This window comes from Balaenoptera physalus (assembly GCF_965194825.1).
Source record: "Balaenoptera physalus genome assembly, chromosome: 12".
Classification (NCBI taxonomy): domain Eukaryota; kingdom Metazoa; phylum Chordata; class Mammalia; order Artiodactyla; family Balaenopteridae; genus Balaenoptera; species Balaenoptera physalus.
This window is the reverse complement of record NC_138897.1, coordinates 6,795,874-6,820,617: the sequence shown is the minus strand read 5'-3', so window position 1 is coordinate 6,820,617 and position 24,744 is coordinate 6,795,874. Positions and strand designations below refer to the sequence as shown.

The 24,744-nt window shown below is 33.4% G+C and overlaps 1 protein-coding gene across 1 annotated transcript in view; it reads left to right on the top strand.

The window, feature by feature from the left end:
- LOC309639108 (uncharacterized protein) overlaps positions 1-24,744 on the top strand; it is a 1,002,784-nt gene that overhangs the window by 768,488 nt on the left and 209,552 nt on the right. Inside the window, exon 7 of the mRNA XM_082415948.1 lies at positions 14,436-14,494. Within this exon, the coding sequence (XP_082272074.1) occupies positions 14,436-14,450 (15 nt within the window). The 3' untranslated portion in view covers positions 14,451-14,494. The remainder of the gene's footprint in view (positions 1-14,435; positions 14,495-24,744) is intronic.

Below are 24,744 nucleotides of genomic sequence, written 5' to 3'. Positions count from 1 at the left end.
TGGACCTTCTCACAAATTTCTGAAGGGAGTGAGAATTACTGTGACCATATGGGAAAATTACATCACAATCCTTTTAAAATTGAGTTCATCTTCTGATCAGCGTTTTTGATTCCCTTGTACAAAGTAACAGCCCCCGTATGTACGTATGCTTGTAGATGGAAGTTTATTTTAGAATTATTTGAAGTGGCTGACAACAAATTAAAGAAACAAACAGAAGCAAGTGAAAAAACTTAATTTGGCCAAAAAAGAGAAGAAAGAGGAGGAAGAGAGAGAAAAGAAAAGATTTTTAAACTTTCCTTTTGTTTTTCTTCTTTTTTATCTTGAAGAAAAAGGGTATATAATACTTTGAAGTATTATATGATTATAAAGAAACAAGTAAATGTATACATATTAAACTTGAGAAAGACTCATGCTTAAATAATTTAACCAAAACACAGTAGATATATATGGCTTATATGCCTTTGTAGTATTTTTCTAATTATGGTATGAACTTACTTTTATATTTGAAAGAAATGTATGTATAATTATTTGCCAACCATGCTATTAAAGGCAAACCAAGTGACCTAAAGAAGATAGTCTTCTCAGGTTATCACATAATTTATTTTTCTTTGGCTTCCTCTATCTCAAAGAACTCAAAGAAAGAAGGTTTTAATCTTCACTGCACCTCAAGGTACATACATTCTTCATACCTGTGGCAGGGCATTATAGCTGAAGTAATAAAATTTCATAATTCCTAGTAACAAGGTTTGTTGATGTGTCTATCTTTGTTATAAATTAGTCAGGTGTTCCACTGTGGTGCGCTGGAGAGCACACATGTGAACTTTAATGAGGGTATACTGGCTCAGAAATTTGCCTGAATTCTTTAATGGGTTCTGCAAGGAAGAGAGGTTACAGATCAATGTCAAGGTGCTTTCCTCAAGAGGTTTACTCGATTCAGAGAAATGAGAACCAACATCAGTTTTCGCTAAAGTCCATGAAATGCTCTGAGTCTAATATCCTGTGTAGTTGGAGCGCCTCTCCTGTCCCAGTTCTCAGTACACTACTGGAACCTTCCTCTCACTTCACACAATTTAAATTCCTCAGCATATTCTCTACAGCACCTTTCATAGACTTGCCACATCTACCTCTCAGATCTCACTTGACCTGAATCTTAATTTGAAAATGTACTGAAGTTGTAACCCTCCCTCAAAAATAATCCACATGCTTACCATTCTACCTGAAAGCCTTATCACCCAGCTGCCTAGTTTTTCCATATTTAGCAAAACCTAATCTGTTTTGTTGTTATTGAAATGTTTTCTTTTGTTGAGCATTTCCAGACAAATCCAGACAGAGATATCAACCTTCCTTTGTGCAATGACAACATTCAGTTCATAGCTTAATGCAGCAGAGTACTTAAAACACTCCATTGTACATTTCTCTTTTCACTTGTTCGTGAACTTCTGATTCCCAGAAAACATACCTCATATCTGTTTGTTAGAGTGCCATATATATAATCAACAAATAGCCACTCAATTATTGACTAAATATGCACTCACAATGTTTGTTGAAATAATGATTTATCTTTATAAAAACCTGGAAAAATTATACATGAAACAAGATTGACTTTTAATATATTCTCTGTGATCATTTAAGTGCACATCTCAAGACTTGAAGATATGTCTAAGGATAAAAATTTCAACAAGTGGCATTACTGCATTTTGTGTTTAAGAAAAATTATGTCATATTCTGACAAATAAATTTGAAGCAAAAGACAAAATAAAAATTCTAAGAAGCTGTGTATCCTGACATATAATTATTTAAGCTAATTTTTACTTTTTATGTTCAAAAATATCTAGTTTTCTTGGAATACAGACCATACAATTATATTCTTTTTTTTTTTTTTTTTCTGAATCAAAGAATTTATATTGGATATAAAGATTCCTGCTAGCATTAGTACACCATCATTATTAGTCAAACAAAGTATAAATAATAAGTACTGGTAATAGAAGCACTCTGGCTGAACTGCCAAAATCCTTGTGCTTGAGTAGAAAATATAGGTTTGAAATTTGAGATGTGACCATGCAAGGTATCAGACGTATAATTTAAAAAAAAAGGAATGACGGGACAAAAAGTAATTGGAGTTACGGAGAAAACTTATATCTAAATTTTCCTTACACAGTTTTAAGAATGTAAAAAGAAAAAAACTACTTTTTTAAAATATAAAGCTTATATATATATATATATACATATATATATATATATACACATACACATATATATGCATTCACATGCACAGAAATGGATATTGAAGGTGATTGTGTCTGTTTATAAGGTTTGAGTCTCTGAATAAGAGGGATAATTGATGCTATCTCAATTTCTAAATTATCATAACACACTATAAACCATTTTTAAAGTTGAAGAAGGCAAGAAAATGATGAAATCCGTATTCCCAGAGTATTGCATCATTGGCTGATGTGGGGACCAAAGGGAACAGAGGTGGACATTGGCGGAAACAGGCTTCTTTATCATCTCCACTCCCATCCTTGCCAAAAAAATGAACATTTCAGTGTTCTCTCCTTGCTCTGTTTTAGGCATTAGGAATGAGCACATGAATAAGCACAGTTTGCTTTCCTAATAACTTCTGACCTTTGGGAAATAGGAAAACTTCATGTCCTAAGTTGATCGTTTAAAGGGTTCCGTGAGGGCAAAGGGAAAAGGAAGTAGTTGCTGTCCCACATATACACACCCACACACACCCCACACCACATATGTACCCTCCATATGCAGACAGACATCGCTAAATATTAATTGAAATGAGCTAATACATAAATGAGTGAAATTTAAAAAAAAATAGGTGGTTTATTTTTGGACCTTGACAAGTTATCCTAGAGCACTATTTGGAAGAAGAAATACATAAGAATAGTGAGATTTAATGACAAAATTCTCCACAAATAAACCACAATTTTAATTTGCTTAATAGTAGGAAATAATTTTATGGATTTTGGAATATTGCTGGAGTTTCTGATATCCTTATAATAAATAAAGTCTTTCTGTCCCCCAAATTTATATATATTATTAAAAATATGCTTAGGATTAATTTTAACTGATTTTATTAGAGACATCTGATTTGGAGATACAGCTCCATCTCACAGCTGTTACCTGAGAACTCTTTCTGTTTTACTAGTGGTTTAGTAGCACTATTCCTTCGCTCCAATATCCTTCTGTTTCAGAGTATTTTTTTAGTCTTCAAATAATCTTTTCAGAGAGGGTGTATGAGAATTAAAGTTTCTTTGATCTTGGATATATTTTTCTATTTTCTTTAGATATGGAGTTTGGGGGAAAACTAGTGACTAGATTAATACATCATGTAAAATCATATTTTGATTCTGGATTTATTGCATGAAAAAATAAACAACGGAATACAACCCTAAATCAGAACAGTTAAAAGATTTACCATATCATGGTGCTTTGGTCACATTGGAAATTTTTTAAAAATCAGAATTAATAAGACATTATAAAGATCTCCTAGGTCAAAGACTTCTTAAACTGGATTCTGTGATTACTGTAGAATTTTAGAGGGTCTAAGATACCACCTGAAATGTAATTGTGTGTAGAAGTGATTCTTCTTTTCCATGGAAGTATTTCCATGGAAATATTTCTTCTTGGAAATATTTCATAACTTCTGTTGTATCTCAGAGGGCTCTGTATCTCCCCCATAGTTTGAGTTATTATTATCATATAAATCATAATGAGATACATTCCTAAACTTATACACAACATCAACGAGATAGTTGGTGAAGTTACTTGTCTAAAACTATAATCTGCTCATATTTATTGTCTATGATTAATTCATTTATTTATTTAAATAGAAATAGAAGAAACCCAGTTTACAGTCTATAAAGAAAAGTTTTATAGAGAAGTATTAAAAAATCATACTTTTATTTTGAAATATTATCTTCTCCAAATTTTATTCTGTGCATCTTTAAACTTTTACTTTACTTCATGGGGTCCAAACCTGTGACCATTTTGATTATATTTTTCCAAGTATGTGACAACTTTTCAGTCTCCTCCTCAAAACATGGCCCTTCAGAATGGGTTGTGTGCTACAGAAGTGTCTGTCACGTTACTCATTCTGTTTGTTTTATAGAGTTAAAAGAAAAAATATATATATATTTTTGTAGCTCCTTTATATTGTTGGCTTATATTGGGCCTGTAAGCAATTCAAAAATATACTTTCTGTATATTATTCTGTAAAGACTTTAGAAAGTAACTTTGCTAGTATCCTAGGCATTTTATCTGGCACATATTAATCTATTTTGAGCCTTTACCTACCTAATGCTGTTATTATTTTCTTTTTTAATTTTTATATTCTCTTCAACAATGATTAATGTTGAAAGAGATTTTCATCTAAAATGGCAATTTGCATGTCACAAAATCCTCTGCCAGATATTTCCTGTGTCATAGTTCAGCTAGAAATATTTAAGCTTAATGATTCTGTCTGTTCTGGGAACTGATAGATTTTTTTCCCTGAATTAAATAATACTGCTAATAATGAAAGTAACAGCTAGTGTTTGTTGACTGTAAATGTGTGCCAGACAAGGAGATATTTGTATGGATTATCTCATTTAATTCCCATAATAACCCTGTGAGGCAAATGCAACTATTATCCCATTTCACAGATACCTTAAGGCAATACATGAGAAATCTTTATAGCATTATTGTTAAATAAGGAGGGTTTGGTGTTAAACAAGCTACTTTTATGAGAAGGATATCCATTCAGGAATTGGTGAGCTCTGTGGCTGTGTGTTATTTTATCTTTGTTTCCCCATCACCCGATGTTGGTTCCTAGTAAGTCTGTATGAATGAATGAATATGAAAGCACAATATCCCAGCAATTACAGGTTTTCCTTTAGGACACATATTTTATGTTAGGACACATCCTCTGTAAACAGTCAAACAACATCACTCTGCTAATGAGTAGAAAACAGATCAAATCATCCTACTCTGTTCTTGGTAAAGTCGGTCTAACTGCAGACAGAACTTTCCACTGTGACTATACACACATGTTTATCACTGAATCTGACTTTTCCAAAATGTCTCTAAGTGGGAATGCTTGGGCTTGACATTAATAGCTCTTTGACTTGATAATAGCTCTTTCTCTAATAACTCCTTTTCACAACCAATGAGAGAAAGGAAGCCAGAAAAACTTTTACTTTCACAAGGGTGATATGAGGAGTGAAATAAAATGGTTCAAAACCTACAGACTCTGTTTTAATAAAAGAGTATACTTTAATTTTGATAAAATATCCGTAACATATAATTCCCCATTTTAACTTTCTTTAATTGTACCGTTCAGTGACATTAAGTACACTCACATCGTTGATCAACCATCATCACAGTCCATCTCCAGAACTTTTTGTCTTTCCAAACTGGGACTCTGTACTCATTAAACAATAACTCCTCATTCTACCAAGATGGTACTTTTTAAAAGAAGCCAATTTGGCAGAATATTAAAACTAAGGAGAATGAACTTACACTGTAATAAAGTAAGACCTAATTCTAAAGCCCAACACATTTGTATATGGTTTGTGAGGAACTAACTGAAAATATTTTTCTTTTTATGCTATAATTCATAGATTCATTTTACTTTATTTCCATGCTCAAAAGTTTTTTTACTATAATTTTATGTGTTCAGTTAATATTCTGATCAATGAGTGTTAGTACTAAAATCAAGAACGATTGTTAGGATACATGTGGGAAAATAGGTTCTACTGTACTTTTATAAGTAAATAGGTATCATAGAGTGTTAAATAAAGGACATAAAAATAATGCTGTGTCATTTATATCGTGGAGGATATGATAGCATGGAAGAAGTACTATCCTTGATGATGAAAATGTACCTGTGGATAAATGAGCTGCTTTGGTGATAAAAGCAGCTCAACAAATCTGGAACAATATTGATTCTAGTGAGTTAAAGTCTTAAAATTACAAAGCAAAAGAAGGCCTGGAAATATATTGACTCAAATAAAAAAGTTTATATCATTTGACAGAACATTTTGTGTATTTTAATAGTACTTTGGATGTACCTTATAACTCTTTAGATAAATACTCCTGTTTTTAGAAATGTGGTTATGTACCTCTATTAGCTGGTCAAGGAAAGTCCTTGAACAAGCTGGGCATCACTCAATTTAAATAGTTAAATTAGCAATAAAACATCATTTGATACTGATTATGCAAGTTCCATATATAGAGAGTTGAGGATCTCTTTTAATGCTTATTTCCACTTGGCTAAAATGGAAAAAGTAATGAATCAGTTTATTTTGGTTTATAGAATGTCATGACCTATTTGGATAAACATTATTGAGATAATTGCCTTGAATTTCTGAAAACCTCTTACAGCCTAGGCATCTTTTTTTTTTCTCTCTCTTGAGTTCCCCATCAAGCTCTTTTGCATTTCATTTAGGTAGTAGAAGCAGTTGAGCTGCATCATTTAGTAATTTATTTCACCCTCCATAAATTCTACTTTCTGCTTTCAAGGGTACAATAGCATTAGCTTTTTTTTTTTGAGACTAAAATGTCTTAGGTTTGAGAACTAAGCAAGTTGTCTGTAAATGTATGTTCTAGTCCGTTTGTTAAATCTGCAGTAATAAATGTCCACATTTGGTAATTCTCAGTAATAAAATGTGTAGGCACAGAAGACATTTAAATTAGTTGAAGGACTTTTTCACATGTTACAATATTGTATATAAACTGTTGTCACTGTATGTGGTGTAGTATTAATGTGCCCCAGGTCTTAATGGGTTTCGTTTATGGTCGTCCTGCCTAAAAACTTGCAAGAGAAATAAATGTGTTTTGTTTTATGGAGGTTCATATGGCCATTTTATTAGCTTCCCAGCCTTGGGGCCAGGTGTATTTTATAAGAGGAACAAGCATTCACAGTAACCTGCCATCTGCAACACTGGTTTTAGCGTTTCTTCCTTTGGACACCTTAGCATTTCTGTTAACACCCGGCTCTGACAACCCTGTTGTATTAAATGTGCCTTGCAGAGGGCTGGCCCCTGAAGATGACCTGTTAATGAAATTTGCAAGGCATATTTTTTATAAATGGGTCTCGATTTTAGCGTTTGTCTGAATTCATATTACAAAAGCAAACAATCTGCGATTTTATTGAAATGTTGTCTGGGAGGCAACAGAATAAAAGCCCAATTTTGTGGGGCTGGGAGAAGTATATTGACTTCGTCATTTAATTACTCTTTTTATGAACAATAACCTAAAACTGCTTTCCTTGGCATACTGCTTCCTGATTATTTTTGTTGTCGTGGGAAACTAGAGATCTTGACTTTTTAATCACTTAACTATTTCAGAGGGAAATGGTTGTTTTTATCTATATACGTGTGTGTATCTATAAGCAATATGCAAATAGTCAATTTGAACTAATTGCTATTAGGGGAATTCCATAATTTAAACATTTCTTTTAGATGCATGGAAAATAATATATCATGCTTCTTCCCTTGCAATTTCTTCAGAGGAAAGAGTTAACGCATGGGTATGTTAATTTTTAACTACAGAGAACTTTTAAATTGTTCTGCATAAACATATGAGGAAATACTAGGCTCTGCTTCCCACCTTTGTTGAGGAAGATTAAAGGAAAAGATTCAGATTAATGTTCTTTAATCCCTTCACAGCTCTAGAAAACCCCTACATCCAGAAATCTCTGAAGCTACTTGGTATGTTATCACAGAAGAGACAGTTTATTTAGGAACACATCACTGGAAAAGGATAAATTTTTCAATATTAATTCTTAATAAAAATGATAATGGACAAGAGAAACTGAGAAAAAGTATAGGAGTTGAAAAGTGGTCATTTAAAGCTATTTTCTATAAGCTGACAAGGATAATGACCACAAATAACAATAACAGTAATACTATTTATTGAATTCACCTCACGTATGAAATAGCATTTTCTAATTTAATCCAGTATCTGAGTCCTGGTGTGAATTTACTACGTTAGAGTCAGTGTCACTCTGGTTCAACGTTCTTTTATCAATTGGAGTCCAGGCAGGAAAAGAGAAATTACTCTAGATATTTCTAATCAAGGGAAGTTCCATGTAGGAGTTGGTTATGGAAAGGCTAAAGGAGCACAAGAGAAGAGAGAGATATTATCAAAGATCACAAAGCTTTTACTGTTAGGATGGAAACCTACGGCCCACAAGACCATTAAACTGCTGGACGTTCAGGTTTCCAGCATAGCTGCTGTTGGAAGAGTGTCACCAATGAACAGAAAGTGGGTGAGAATAGATGTGGCTTTTCCCCAAATAGTATGCTGCAAAAGTCACTTAATTAGGAATCTGCAAATTACTAGGATTTTAATTTTAGTAATTCCACTTATTATACTATGGGCAGTCCTGGACCTTTTGCCTCTATGGCCTTGATTTCCAACATTTATAAAATGAAATGGTTGGACTAGACCATTTTAAAGAATTGTTTCACATCTGAATTTGTACACCATCATAGGAACTCTTATTTTAAAAGAGCCAATTATGGTTTGGGGAGAAAATAAAAGTGTCCAGGGCCTCCCAATTTCTGATTTTGGTAGGGCAATGACTTCCATTTCTAGTACTACTCTTTAAAAAATTTCATTGAGGTATGATTGACATATAAAATTTTGTACATATTTAATGTAAACAACTTGGTGGATTTAGAGATAGATATATAACCATATAACTATCACCACGAACTGTGCCATAAACATATCCATCACCTCCAAAAGTTTCCTATTCTTTTTATTGTGTTTCTCCTCCTCCTTAATATTATTATTATTTTGTGTTAGAGGACTTAAGCTATATGCTTTTAATAAATTTTTAAGTATACAATTTGTTTGTTGCTAATTATAGGCACTATGCTATATATTAAATCTCTAGTTCTTACTCATCTTGTATAATTAAAATTTTGTAGCTTTTGACTAATACCGCCCCATTTTTCCCTCCCCCCAGCCTCCAACAACCACTGTTCTACGGACCTATATATATAGCATTTTCTTTATCGGTTCATTTGTCAGTAGATATCTAGGTTGCTTTCATGATTTGGCTATTGTGAATAATCCCACAATGCACTTGGAAATACAGATATCTTGTCAAGATCGTGATTTCAAATTCTTTGGATGTATACTCAGAGTGGGTATTCAGGTCCTTCGCCCATTTTTAAAATCTAATTAGTTATCGCTGTTGAGTTGTGTATATTTTATATATAAACTCTTTATTAGATGTATGGTTTGCGAGTGTTTTCTCTCATTCTGTAGCTAGCCTTTTCACATTGTTGATTATTTCCTTCACTGTACAGAAGCTTTTTAGTTTGATATGATTTGTCTATTTTGCATATGTTGCTTATATTTTTGGTGTCATATCCAAAAGATCATTTTCAAAGCTAATGTCAGGAAACTTTTTGCCTTTGTTATCTTCTAGTCGTTTTATGGTGTCAGGTCTTAAGTCTTTAATCCATTTTGAGTTGATTTTTGTGTGTGGTGTAAGATGAGTCCAATTTCACTTCTTTGCGTATAGATGGACAGTTTCCCACACCATTATTGAAGACTATCCTTTGCATATTGCATATTCTTGGCAGCCTTATCAAAGAACAGTTGACCACATATGCTTGGGTTTATTTCTTGGCTCTCTCTTCTGCTCCACTGATTTACGTGTGTTTTATGTCAGTACCATACTGTTTTGATCACTGTAGCTTTGTAATATATTTTGAAATCAGAAAATGTGAGGACTGCCACTTTTTCTTGCTCAATATTGCTTTGGCTATATGGGGTCTTTTGTAGTTACATAAAAATTTTAGGATTTTTTGTTTCTGTAAAAAAAAAAAAAGCATTGGCATTGTAATAGTGATTGCATTGAATCTGTAAATCACTTTGGGTAATATGGACATATTAACAATAAGAATTTTCCCAATCCATGAACACAGGATGGATATCCTTCTATTTATTTTTGTCTGCTTTAATTTCTTTCCTCCATGTTGTATAATTTTCAGTATATGTCTTTCACTTCCTTGGTTAAGTTTATCAGTAAGTATTTTATTATTTTTATGCTATTGTAATTGGGATCTTTTCCTTAATTTCCTTTTCAGATTTTTTTTCCTTAGTGTATACAATCATATCTAATATTATGATAATTTTTTGTCCTGAAACATTGCTGAATTTATTTATTAGTTCTGAGAGGTTTTGTGTGTGTGTGTGTGTGTGTGTGTGTGTGTGTGTATCTGAAATCCTTAGGGTTCTCCACATAAAAGATCATGTCATGATCAAACAGATCATTTTACTTCTCCCTTTTCAGTTTAGATGCTTTTTTATTTCTTTCTCTTACCTAATTGCTCAGGCTGATACTTCCAGTACTATGTTGCCTAGAAGTGATGAGTAGGCATCCTTGTCTTGTTCCAGATCATAAAGGAAAATCTTTCAGTTTTTCATCACTGAGTATGAGGTTAGCTGTATGATTTTTATCTATGACCTTTACTGTGTTGAGGTAAATTCCTTCTGTTCCTTATTTGTGGAGAATTTTTATAATGAAAGGGTATTAAATGTTGCAAATGCTTTTTCTGCATCTTTTGAGATGATCGTGTGATTTTTTTTATCCTTTATTCTGTTAATATGGTGTATCACATTGATTGATTTGCATATGATGAACCATTCTTGATTCCAGTTAGGATAATTCCACTTGGTCATGGTATATAATTCTTTTGGTGTGCTGTTGAATTTGGCTTACTAGTATTTTGTTGAGTATGTTTTCATCTATGTTTATTAGTTACTGACCTGTAGTTTTCTTTTCTTGTAGTGTTCTTGTCTGGCATTGATATTAAAATAACACTAGCCTCATAAAAGAGTTTTCAGGGGGTCTCTATTTTTCTTTTTTTTGAACAAGTTTAGAAGGATAGGTATTAATTCTTCTTTAAATGTTTGGTAGAATTCCATTGTGAAACTATTTGAACTGGAGCTTTTCATTGTCAGGAGGTTTTTGGTTACTGATTTAATCTCCTTATTTGACATTGGTGCATTTAAACTTTCTGCTGGTATTTCTTCATGATTCAGTACTGGTAGGTGGTGTGTTTGTAATAATTTATCCATTTCTTCTAGGTTGATCACTTTGTTGGCATATAATCATTCATAATACTTCCTCATGATTTTTTTAAAGTTTCTGTGGCATTATAGTAATGTTAACTCTTCTATATCTGATTTTATTACATTCTTTTCTCTTTTTTTGGAAAAAATATTTATTCATTTATTTAAAATTAATTTTTAATTGAATTAAAGATTCTTTAAATTCTATAGTGCTTTAAAAACTTCAGAAGTTTCACACAGATGATTTTATATAATCCCATAATAACCCTTTTTTTCCCTCTACCCTTAATATTACCCCTCTCCCCTTCCTTTTCCCCACTGGTAACCACTAGTTTGTTCTCTATATCTGTAAGTCCACGTTTTTGTTCTGTTTTATTCACTAGTTTGTTGTATTTTTTGGATTACACATATAAGCAATATCATACACTGTTTGTCTTCCTTTGACTTATTTCACTTAGCATAATGCCCTCTAAGTCCATTCATGTTGCTGCAGATGGCAAAATTTCCTTCTTTTTTATGGCTGAGTAGCATTCCATTGTGTGTGTGTGTGTATACACACACACACACACACCATATCATCTTTATCCATTCATCTGTTGATTTACATTTAGGTTGCTTCCATACCTTGGCAATTGTAAATAATGCTGCTATGAACATTGAGGTGCAGATATCTTTTTGAATTAGTGTTTTTGTTTATTAGTTTGTTTGTTTTGGATACATACCCAAAAGTGGAATTGCTGGGTCATATGGTAGTTCAATTTTTAGCTTTTTTGAGAAAACTCCATACTGTTTTCCACAGTGGCTGCACCAATTTACATTTCTACCAACAGTGTACAAGGGTTGCCTTTGCTCCACATCCTCACCAGCATTTGTTATTTGCGTTCTTTTTGATGATAGCCATTCTGACAGGTGTGAGGTGATATTTCATTGTGGTTTTGATTTGCATTTTTCTGATAATTAGCAATGTTGAGCATCTTTTCATATACCTTGGGCTATCTGCATTTCCTCTTTCAAAAAAAGTTATTCAGGTCTGTCAATTTTTTAATTGGGTTGTTTGTTTTTGATGTTGAGTTGTATGAGCTGTTTATATATGTTGGATATTAACCCCTTATTTGTCGTATAATTTGCAGATATCTTCTCCCATTCATTAGGTTGTCTTTTTGTGTTGTTGATGATTTCCTTTGCTTTGCAAAAGCTTTTAAGTTTAATTAGGTTCCATTTGTTTATTTTTGCTTTTGTTTCCTTTGCTTTTCCTTTTATTTTTTCTATTTTGTCTTAGTTATTATAGCTAAGGATTTCTTGATTTTGTTGATATTTTCAAAACTAAACTTCTAATTTCATTGACCTTTTTTATTGTTTCTATTCTCTATTTCATCTATTTCTCCTCTAATCTTTATGATTTTTTCCTTCTCTTAACTTGGAGCTTAGTTTATTCTTTTCTAGTTCTTTGAGGTATGAAATTTGGTTGTTTATTTGAAGTCTTTCTTCTTTTTAATGTAGGTTTTTATCGTTTAAAACTTCCCTCTTCGTACTGCTTTTGCATCCTGTAAGATTTGGTATGTTGTGTTTTAATTTTTGTTTATCTTGAGATATGTTCGAATTTCTCTTTTGATTTCTTCTTTGGCCCAATATTTGCTCAAGGGTGTGTTTTTAAATTCCCAAGCATTTGTGAATTTTCCAGTTTTCCTTTTGTTATTGATTTCTAGTTTCATTCCACTGTGCTTGGGAAAGATACTTGGAATAATTCTAGTCTTCTGAAATTTGTTGAGTTGGTTTGTGACCTGACATTTGATCAATCACAGACAATGTTCTCTATATACTTGAGAAGAATGAATATTCTGCTGCCGTTGAATAGGATGTTCTGTATATATCTGTTATGGCCATTTGCTTTATAGTTTGTTCAAGTCTGCTGTTTCTTTATTGATTTTCTGTCTGGATGATCTATGATTGAATGTGGGATATTGAAGTCTTCTGCTGTTACTGTATTGATGTCTATTTCTCCCTTCAGTTATATCAGTGCTTGTTTTATATATTCAGGTGCGCTGACGTTGAGTGTATATATATTTATAACTGTTGTAGCTTCCTGATTAATTGACCCTTTTATCATTATGTAATGTCCGTTTAGTCTTGTGACAATTTTTGACTAAAAGTCTATTTTGTCTGACATAAGTACTGCCACTTGCTTTTCCTTTTGTTTACCATTGCATGGAATATCATTTTAAATCCATTCACTTTCAGTCCATGTATGTCCTTAAATCTAAAATAAGTCTCTTGTAGACAACATAGAGTTGGATCTTTGTTTTGCTCTTTTTTTTGTTTTTCATCCAATAACCACTCTATACATTATGGTTGGTGAATTTCCGCCAGTATATTTAAAGTAATTATTATAGGTGAGGGATTGCTTTGGCCATTCTGTTAAATATTTTTCTGTCAGTTTTGTTTTTTGTTTTTCTTTGCTGTCTTCCTTTTTGATTTTCTTTGCTGTCTTAGTCCATTCAGGCTGTTATAACAAAAATACCATAAACTGGATGGCTGATAACAAGCATTTATTTTTCACATATTTTGAGGCTGGGAAGTCCAAGGCTGGGATGTCCAAGTCACTGCCAGATTCAGTGTCTAGTGAGGGCCCATCTTATGGTTTAGAGTCAGCACCTTCTAGTTGTAACTGCAATGGCAGAAGGGTCTAGGGAGCTCTGTATGCTCTTTTATAGGGTCTCTAATCCCACTCATGAGGGCTCCATCCTCACGATCTAGGCACTTCCCAGAGATCTCCCTTCCTAATGGTATCACACTGGGCATTGGGTTGCAACATAAGATTTTGGGGGACACAAACATTTGGTGCATAGCAGATTTGATCATGTTCTTTGTAGTGATATATTTGATCCTTTTGTCTTTCTCTCTTTTTAAAATCTGCTATTGAATTTTTTCTTTGTGGCTACCATGTGATTTTAATAAAAATTCTGTCTTTGGGAAATTTAATTATAATTCAGATATAACGTGTCAAGACTTTTTTAGTTCGCTGATTACTACCATTATAATCTATAAATTTTTTGGACTTTCTACGACCTTAATCATGACATCACAAAAATATGTTTTATTTCTTTCTTACTCTTATTCTTCTATTTCTTTTTTAGGTTAAGAAAAATACTATACTTTAAAAATTATTGAGGAGACATGTATTTCTTTTTTACCTTACTTTATTTCACAGGCCAGGATATCCAATAACATGCTAAATAGAAATAGTAGTAGTGTGCATTGTTTTTTCCTCTGTCTATGGGAAAATGATCTAAATAATCCTGCATTATATATGATCACTGACTTAGTGATTCTTTTTCTTTTTTTAGACCCCTATTGATTAAAGAAGTTTCCTGCCATGACTACTAACAGCAGTACTTGTACTGAGGTAAGGTTATTTTTTTTCCATTTTTTTGCATTAACGTGGTGAATTATATCTGTTGATTCTCAAATGTTAAATTTTTTACTTTTATTATTCCTGCATTGCACTCCAATTTCTCATGATGGGTTTGATTTTCTGTATTGCTGGACTTGATTTGCTGATATTTTGGTCAAGATTTTCCCATCTGTATTTATAACAAGGGTGGATCTGCATTTTGTTGTTATTGTTGAAATGTTCTTGTCAGAATTTGATATTAAGTTTAAAACTGTGACACAGAATGAGTTGGAAAATGTTTTCCTCTTTTGCTATCCTCTTCAAATATTTGTATAGTATTGGTGTTGTTACTTTTAAAAATATTTAGTAGAATTTACTGATGAAGTTGTTTGGACTTGAACTTTTCAATGTAGGACAGGTTTCAATAATCAATTTAATTTCATTAACAGATACTAAATTATTTAGGATTCTGTTCTTTTGTCAAGTTATGTTATGGTTTTCAAGGCATTTATTCATATCATTTTTACTTTCAAACTTGATAATTCATGGTTGGTTATAGTTTTTGTTGGTGTCTGTAGTGATGCTCCTTTCTTGGGGGGTTTCTTTGTTTAAAGACTCTTATGCTTTTCCAACTGAGCTAGCTGAGTGCCCCGGGCTTTCTTTCTATTTTATATTTAAACAGTATTGCTTGGGTTTTTCACGTTAACTGATAATACAAAAACTATTCTTGGCTAGTTTTTTGTTCTCTATTTTATGATTTTAATTTTATTGATTTCTTTTGCTTTATTATTTGGATGTTGCTTTCCTGCTCTTTTTTTGTGCTTTCTGAGATGAAATTTGAGATCATTGCTTTTAAAACTTTCTAATGATAAGTCTATAAATTCCCCTCTAAGCAACTCTTTAGCTGCATGTAACGGGTTTTAATATATTTTCATTAACATTCAGATTAAAATATTTTCTAATTTTACTTGTGATTCCTTTTTTATTATGTTCTGTTGGTTATTTGGAAATAACTTTATTTCCAAATTGTCAGAGATCCTTCCTCCCACCCCTGCTTTTTAATTGATTTCCTCTGTTTTTTCACCAATGTCAGAGAGCATACATTGAATGATACCAACCCTTTGTAATTTATTGAGGCTTGCTTTATAAACCAACATAAGACCAGTTGTGGAAAAAATGTATATGTTTTTGAAAATTATAGGTACTCCATTTTAAAAATGATTCTGCTAATCATAGGGATTATATGTAGGGCTACATTGTCCATGTTACTGTTACTTTTATATTATTGTTTCATATATGTTTCATGTATTTTATGTTTCTTGCTATCTATTAATCATTTTTTATTTATATTCCAGTTTACTAATTTAATAGATATAAATACATTTACCATTGTTTAATAGTTTATAAAATATACTCTTGGCTTACTTAGCTTAGTCTTCTGGAGATGGAGAATATTTTTCTTATCTTTATGCATATTAAATTATTCTAGTAGCTTAACTTAGAACTGCTCTAAATTTTTAAATGCTATCTCACAAAATGCATTGGCTGAATCTTGCAGATTTTGTTCATAGCTATCAAATTAAATTCTTGATTTGGGGATTTTGTTGTCTTTAAGTAATAATTTCTTAAATTGTGTGAAGTTAATTGCAAATAATAGAAACCCACCCTTACTGCCTGAATTTAAAAGGGCAGTGATGATGAGAGGTAGGTAAAGGATCTGATGAATTTCTAGGCAGTGGCTCTCTCATGGCTACTTCTCTGCTTATGTTTTTTGAGTCTGATTATTTTGTGAGCATCTCTCTGCAGGCTCATGTGCTTGCTATACTTGGCAGGTGTGCAGTGGCCAGAGTGTATTGCAGTGAAAATGACCAAAACTGGCCCAAAGTCCTGATGACGTTTCAGGTCCAGTGCTCACCAGCAACTAATCAAATTGGTGTCTGTAACCTTTAATTTAGTCTCTGGTTAGCTCCGTGTGGCTCTCAGTCCATTCTTGAAATAATCAGCTCTGACGGGAGGCCCAGTTCACCTGGGACGTGTAAGGTTATCGAGACTGTACAGTAGGGTGGGTGATATTTCAGAATTTTAGAACAAATTGTGAGGAGGGAGAAAATGAGCACATTGTATTTGACTCTGTTAAATGTTATATCATATTAGATTTAAGATTATTTTCACGCTAATTTAAAGGTTTAGAGTATCTTTCTTTTGGCTGTCATATCATTTACTTTATATATTTGAGCATTATGATACCTGCAAATTTGATACAGAAAATTATATTTGCTAAGTAATGAAATATTATTTAACAAAATAATGTATTTCCATAGTCAACAAAATGTTCCATTTTATTCATAAATGAGAAGATAAATTTGAGAAGTATCCTGTAAATGAAAATGAATTCCTCTGATATTTTTAATATCTCCTGTATTCTTTCTCTGAGGGCAATCACTTTACTACCTTATGTCTTGCTATGAGTATCATCCGGTGAAGAGACTAGAAACATTTATTTGATATAAATTGTTATATATGTAATATATACCTATGAATATTAATGATTAAGAATGTCATATTCACTATTGACATTCTTCTTTGGAATGTGAGAAATGAATGGTTTTAGAGGCATCTAAAGTACATCATTTTTTATATAAATTAAAATCCACCTTGAACGGTATGTAACCTGTAATTTTTTAGGTCAGACATGTAACTGCTAATCTTTAAATTCAGTTCATATATTCTATTTTATACTTCACTATAATGAGACAAGCATTTCAGAGAAGGCAAATAATAACATTACTATGAAAATGTTTGCTGATAGAGCCTATTGTGTTCAACTAAATTAGCATAAGTAATTATTCTTCAAAAGAGTCAGTTTCATTTTCATTGTTCCCAGTTGTATATTCTACATAGCTCCCATTTTCTTCAGGCATTAGAAAATTTCAACAGCTGGGTAAATTTTAATAAACATAATTAACACTTGTTCACAAGTGTTTTTGATTAGCCTTATGATTATTTGTATAAGTATCTGGGTAGAGAAATGCATTCAGTGCAAGCCCGTGTCCCAGGCCAAGTATAAAGTTGGCAAAGTTTGTCTTCAGTATTTTATCCACCTTATTTTATAGATAAGTATATCTTTTTCAGAATTTCTACTTCAAAAAGCCCAGTTATTATTTACTTTCCTTCTAGTTTCTCTCTCTGGAAGTTACAGTAGGATCAGACTAGGGTTAGATAGCATAGGATGCAAAATTAAGGCTGCCCAGCCTTAATTAGTTAACTGTCCTAGACTCAGTGTCCTCAACTGTGTAACCTCGGAAAAACATTCCAGTTCTCTAATTCCCATCTGTAAAATGGGCATTATAATAGTACCAAATGCAAACTTTGCGATGAGAATGGAATGAGATAAAGCATATTAAGATTTTAGCATAGCACCTGGAGAAAAGTAATTATTGATTGAATGTTAACTGCTGTATTGTTACAGCAACGAACAGTGCTCCAACAGTCTCCAACAGTGTAACTCCTCACACATATAAATAAGTGGGTCCTTCTCTCAAATGACAGTGCCTGTTGGATGTTATCATTTGAAAAGTAGGCTTTGCTTCTTGCAGTCGTTCAGTGAACCAGCCTTTTTCCACATCTTCCTTCTTCCCTAATGATGATGTTGCTGGTGGTGATGAGGGTGATGACCTCTTTTTAGAGGTTTGTTATAAATTTCTCTTTGGAGTCTCTCTTCCTCCCATAATGCCATCTCATTAGTGCACAACTAATTTGGTAATGTTGTCAAACTAATTTAGGCTGGCTGCATGATAGTTCCATGTCCTTTCTTTCAGTATTCACCTTTTAAACGAAGTTTAATTATCTTTATATCAATGAGTAAGAAATAAGGTTGAGCATCACCTGGGAAGTGCCAGCTGGAAAGGTGTGTCACAAGAGAGAGGTTCTCCTAGTCATATCATTTCAGCAAGTACCTATCAGTCTGGCACTACATTCTCTGGTTCTACTTTTTCTAGAAACAAATGCAACTTTTCAGTCATTCTTCGCTATGCTTAAGTGATTATCCTACTAAAACATGAAGATTTGCAGCAAATTTTAGTTAACTTGTTAAGAAAGCTCTCAAAAGCATAATCAGTATTTCATTCATTAGTTGTTATTTCATTTACTAAGTGTTATTTCATTTGAGAAAAAAAAAAACTGAAACAATCAGAAACCAACCTGCACAGGTTTTTAACTACCAAATCTGTATGTAAGCTAGTCACATACTTACCCACATATTCTGCCTTCTCCCTATTACAATGGATGAATGTATTGTAATCCCATCTGAGGACTCTTCCAATTGGAATCTAACCTGCTTCTGAGGAAGAGATGTGCTCATGTGATCTTGCATCCCTTTTGTGTACATGTGTTCGTAATATGTGGTGCTTTTCAAGGCATGGAGCTCAGGGCAGGGGTTCCCTTGCCCAAGTACCCAAGGGGGAGGTACTGTTCGCAAAATCAGATTGTTTTGACTTGATTGAATCAGTTTCATAAGCACAGAAAATACCTTCTTAACTCATAGTAAAATCAACCCTTTCTTTTACATTTAAATTTGGATACATTCTTTCTTGTTTTTTTTCTTGTTGTTGTCGTTGTTTGTTATTTTAGTATAAATACCAAAAAGTATTTATATTTTGCTTTTTGAGAAAATTTTTACACGTATTTAAAATCTACATATGGCTTTACAGAAATTCCCTGAATGATGTCTGCTATTTGCAAATTAAAAACTGGGGAAATACTTCTATTTCCTCAGATTGTGTCAAGTAGTTTCACTAACATGTTTTCTCTTCTGCAATGTAAGGTCACATCAAAATAACATGTGATCCTAAGAATTTGTACTTTCAGGTATACAATCTGTGAGCACAGTGGCTAGCATGTAAAAGATATTTCAAAAATGTTATTTCTCTTTGATCAAGTTTCTACAGTTAACAATTTTTTATGACTAGATTAAATCCTAAATCTTCTGCTATTTCAGGGCTCTTACAAATATATTTTAGGATATTTGTTCACTTTCTATGGATTATTTACACAAGATAAAACGGAAGAAATAGCAAATCAAATTCTACTTACAGTCTTGTTCCTGAAATACCGTGAATACAAAATAATCTGTCAGCAATGTTTTATTTCTTAATAAACTAGAAGATTATGAAAGTACCTTCCAAAGAGCAGTGACGTAGCGGAAACCATGCCATTGGATCCCTTATTAAATAACAGCTAGAATACTTAATAGTTAGAAAAATGTTTGTCTTCAGGTGTGAGAACTGTTGTTAGTAGAAATGTATGTCCCAAGTATGGCTGGATTAATATTTTCCCTGATACTGTAGAATTTAATCTGATAAAACACGCTCTGTAGAAGATTTTATATCTCTGACAGTGAGCCATTCTCACGTTTCTCAGGTAGAGGATCTATTCATTTCTCTGTCCAGATACAGAAAAATCTTACATCAAGGCAGTTCATCCAAATTCCCATTTGTACTATTAGAGTGGAATTAAAAGTCCTAAAACTAGAATAGAATTAGATGGCCAGATGCTTAAGTGAGTTGCCCTCCTCAGGTAGGCATATTTCAGCTCCCAACCAGTGTCTATAAATCAAAGTCATTTAAAGAAATATTTCAAAATGTAATGCCCCTACAGTAATCTTTAAAGACTGTTAATTAAGTCTTTTATACTAGGAAGCAAAAGTCTAATCAGAGAGTTATGCTCATGCATTTATTCTCTATATACCATTTATTATTTTAGGCAATATCTATATGATATTTCAGAGTAAAATAAAACAGTATATACTGTTATAGGAGGCAAAGTTGTACTAATACTTTCATTTAAAGCTGATTAATTTTATAATACTCTAAAGGGTATTGTTAATAAAGCAGCACTGATTAAAAACTTCTGAATTGTTAGTATGTGAAGTCCTTATTCAAATCATATTTAACACCTTCTCTGGCTATCTGTTGATTAATGATATAAGAGAGAAAAATGTTCATAAGAAAATATCTTTTCTCTTTTGTTTTCCTTCCTCCCTTTCTCTCTTTCCTTCTCTCCTTTCCCTCCTTCCTTCCTCCCTCCCTCCCTCCCTCCTTCCTTCCTTCCTTCCTTCTTTTTTTTCATTCAACTAGCTCCTTACCCATTTCTAGCCTTTGGCTGTGAAAATGTATTTGCTTATTACTGGTATCCCTTTTGGCAGATACTAACTATTCAGTTTTACCCAATATCTAATTATCCTTTTGCCAAAATATTTCAATCTTTCATTAATGTGTTTCCTTTGCCTTTGTGAACTTTTATATTCCTTTTTGAAATATCTTAATGGTGTTTTCACAAGGAGAGGTGATAAATATGTGTGTTCAAATCATTATGTTTTAACTGAAGTTTATTTCATTCCAATTGAATTAGATTTTATTTTCATCCCTTTTGTTTGTTTTGTTTTGATGATGTTGGTGAGTGTAATGTAGAATGAGCCCAAAGTATTTAAAAATGAGATTTCATTGCTGTTGACCCCATGATGAAATAATATAGTATGACCCAATTATTGAGATGGAATGAGAGAGTGGAATGTCCACAATTTGTGCAATTTAACTTCACAGAAATTACATGTTTTAAAAAATAATCTTCATTTAAGCCTGAAATAAATGCACTGATAACTGTTTGACAGCTTGTATATATAAATATTGCTATTGAATTTTATTGGTATTCATCTCTACTCTATGAGAGCTTGGAAGGTAGGAACTATGACCAAGGATCTTAAAGCATTCATTGGTACTTAGAAGAATAGAAAGTATTAGTACAACAACAACATAATCTTTTCCCAGCATACATTCTGTAACTACCCAAGCATGTTTTTCCTCAGGAACAGAGTGTGCTGATAGCAGTAAAGTGCTTCTCAGCACCAATTTACATTGATTCTCCTGAACTGCATGATAGAGTGGAAATTTGGAATATCAGGAGTTCTTGTTCTGACTTTGTCTCTAAGAAACATACGACCTCAAAAAAGTACTAATTTTTCCTACGTCTGAATTGTCTTGTTATTATATAATGGAGAAAACATAATATTTTATTTTCTTTATACTCTTATAACCTTCACTGAAGAGAATGAATAAAGCATACTTGAATCCTGAGTTCTAGATAAAAATATAAGCTTTCTGTTAACTCTGAGAATAATGTAAAATCAGGGGATATTTTTCAAAGTTTTAAATAAATTTATGAGAGGCATTTCCATCACTAATAGCAAATTTCTTTGTTTTTAGGACAGCTAATTATGTCTTTTAGGTTGGCAAAATTAAAGCTATGGCATGAGAATTTTGTAACTATGAATATGAAAGACTAGATTTTGGGAGGAAGTCATTTGGGAAAGATAATGTTGCTTTCAGAGATACGGGCTGGGAATTAAGTGGGAAGAAGATGGCGAAGGGAACAGCATGGCATCTGTCCAACATCTACCCATTGGCTCTTTGGTAATTCTATCCAGTAGCATGGATTTAAACACCATTTACAAGATAATAATTACCAAACTTATATCACCAACCCAGATCCCCTTCCTACACTTTGGACTCATCTCCATTTCCTTCTTGATATTTCCATGTGCATGTCTAATATACATCTCATTACTAATATGTACACAGTTTAATTCCAGATACACCTTTTATACTAATGCCCTACCTGTTTAGTTTATCAGGTAATGTCAACTCTAACGTTTTATTCGCTTAGGGGGAAAATAAACTTTGAGTCATCCCTGATTCCTTACTTTTTCCGTAAACCACAAATCAAATCATTGGGACAATCTTTTTGGCTCTAGTTTCAAGAGCTATCCATAGCCAGATCACATATCTCTATCATATGTATCTATCTCTGCTCTCACCACCGTCCAACCCACTGTCAGCAATTACCTTCATTTATGCGATTGCACGCTAACTTCTGCAACTTCTAACAGTGTCCCCAAGTGTTTATTTAAAATAGGAACCATAGAGGTCATTTTAAAAAGTAAGTTACAGGTACAGAGAATATGGAATAGACTTGTTTTGCTCCCTTCTCCCCACTAGTGCAATTATGAACCCTGGACATGATGCAGGAAATATCTGAAGGTTAAAAGTGAAAAGTTGAAAGAGAAAGGCAATCTAGTTAGGGACTCCAGGACAGGAAGAACCTCTAACTTCAAGGTATCTTACAACCCAGTCCCCCAACAGTGGATGGCAACCCAGGTCGAGCATTTTTAGACTGTTAGTCTAGCAAACGTAGGCAGTATACGTAGGTTCATTTCCCCCCAGGATCAAAGGGAAGGGGGGGAACATGGCAGCCCTGTTGGCAAACGCTCTCCTCCACTAGGTCTAAGAATCCCCTCCATGTTGAGAGATGCCAGGTGTCGGGGCTTCCCCAGTGAAGAGGGTCCTGCCAGGGACCAAGCACCTGCACAGGGAAGCCTCTTTGTAAGGACCAGCTAAAGAGTCTCTTCTTTCAGTGGACCCACCAGAATGAATGCTAATGGGTATGAAGTCATTTTGAGGGGTGGCTAAAATGCTCTAAAGTCAGTGTGTGGTGTTTTTATGCAACTCTGTGAATATCCTAAAAGCCATTGAATTGTATACTTGAACAAATTTTATGGTGTGTGAATTATATCTCAGTAACCCGTTTTTTTTTTTTTTGAAAAACCAATGGGATATTACTACACACCTATCAGAATGGATAAAATTTTAAAAATGGGAAACACTAAAAGCTACTGAGAAACTCTTTCACTCATACATTGACAATGGAAATATAAAATGGTAGACCCTCTTTGGAAGCAGTTTGGCAACTTCTTACAAAATAAACATACATTTAATCATATGTCTAAGCAATTGCACCCTTGGGCCTTGATAACAGAGAGATGAAAACTCACGTTCACACAGAAAGTTGTAAATGAATATGAAAAGCAGCTCTATTCATAATAGGTCCAAGCTGGAAACCACCCAGATATCCTGTAACAGGTGGACAATTAAACAAAATGGATACAGCTGGGGTATGGAATACTACTCACCGATAACAAAGAATGGACTCTATATGCGTGCAACAACTTGGATGGACCTCAAGAAAATGACACTCCGTGAAATAAGCCATCTCAGAAGTTTACTGAATATGTGATTCCACTTCTACCACATTTTTGAAATGACAAAACTAAAGAAATGTAGAACAGATTAGGTAGCGGTTGCCGTGAGTTAGGGAGAGGGACAGGTGGGGAGTACGAAAGATTAGTCTGGTTATAAAAAGGCAATATAAGGAATCCTTGTGCTGATGGAACTGTTCTGTATCTTGACCATGGTCCTGGTTACACAAACCTACACATGTCATAAAATTGTATAGCACTAAATGCACAGATAAGCACACACATAAATGACTATAATTAAACTGGGGAAATACGAATAGGATCAGTGAATATTTTGGACACTATCCCAGTTGTGATATTTTATTAAAATTTTACAGAATATTAATAGTTGAGGAACTAGGTAAGGGTGGACAAGATCTCTGTATTATTACTAACAACTGCATGTGAATATTATTTCAAAATACGATTTTAATTTTAAATAAGTCAAATCCATGTTATGTTTTGTCTGAAAAAGCCTTAAATGGTTTTTTATTTCACACTGAATAAAAATCTAAACTCTTACAGTAGCCTCACAGAGCCCTCTGTGATCTGGCCCTATCAGCTCTCAGGTTCAACAAATCACCCACTCATTCGCACAAGTTCAACCTCACTAGATTCTGCAGTTGCTCAAAAATGTTAAAGCATTTGCACAGCCTTTTGTCTCTGATTGGAATGTTCTTCCTCCATACGTTCATATAACTTCCTCTCTTACCTAGCGAAAGCCTTTGTGTATTGGGCATGCCCTCAGATTGCCTTGTCCCCTTCTCTTACTCTAGCTGTTGCTGTGGCAACCAGCTCTGTGCAGCTGTATCCTGACAGCACCGTGTATCTGTAACATTCGCTCTGGTGCTTGTCTTCCACTTCATCATGAGATGCTAGCAGAACACATCTCAGTTGTGCTGATGCACTGCAGACTTGCAAGTGTAGGACATTACATCTCACGGAACCTCCCTTTCCAGTGTGTGATGGGAGCTAGTGTCTAAGCATTGCCCGAATTGATCCCTTGGGCAGAGAATGCTGAGATGCACTCCACGTGACTTTTCAGAGGATTCCTGGCAGTTGGGTTGGATTTCCTTCCTTCCTTTCCTTCCCATTGCTGTTTCTTGCATCATTTGCCAAAGTAAGTTGCCTGCAA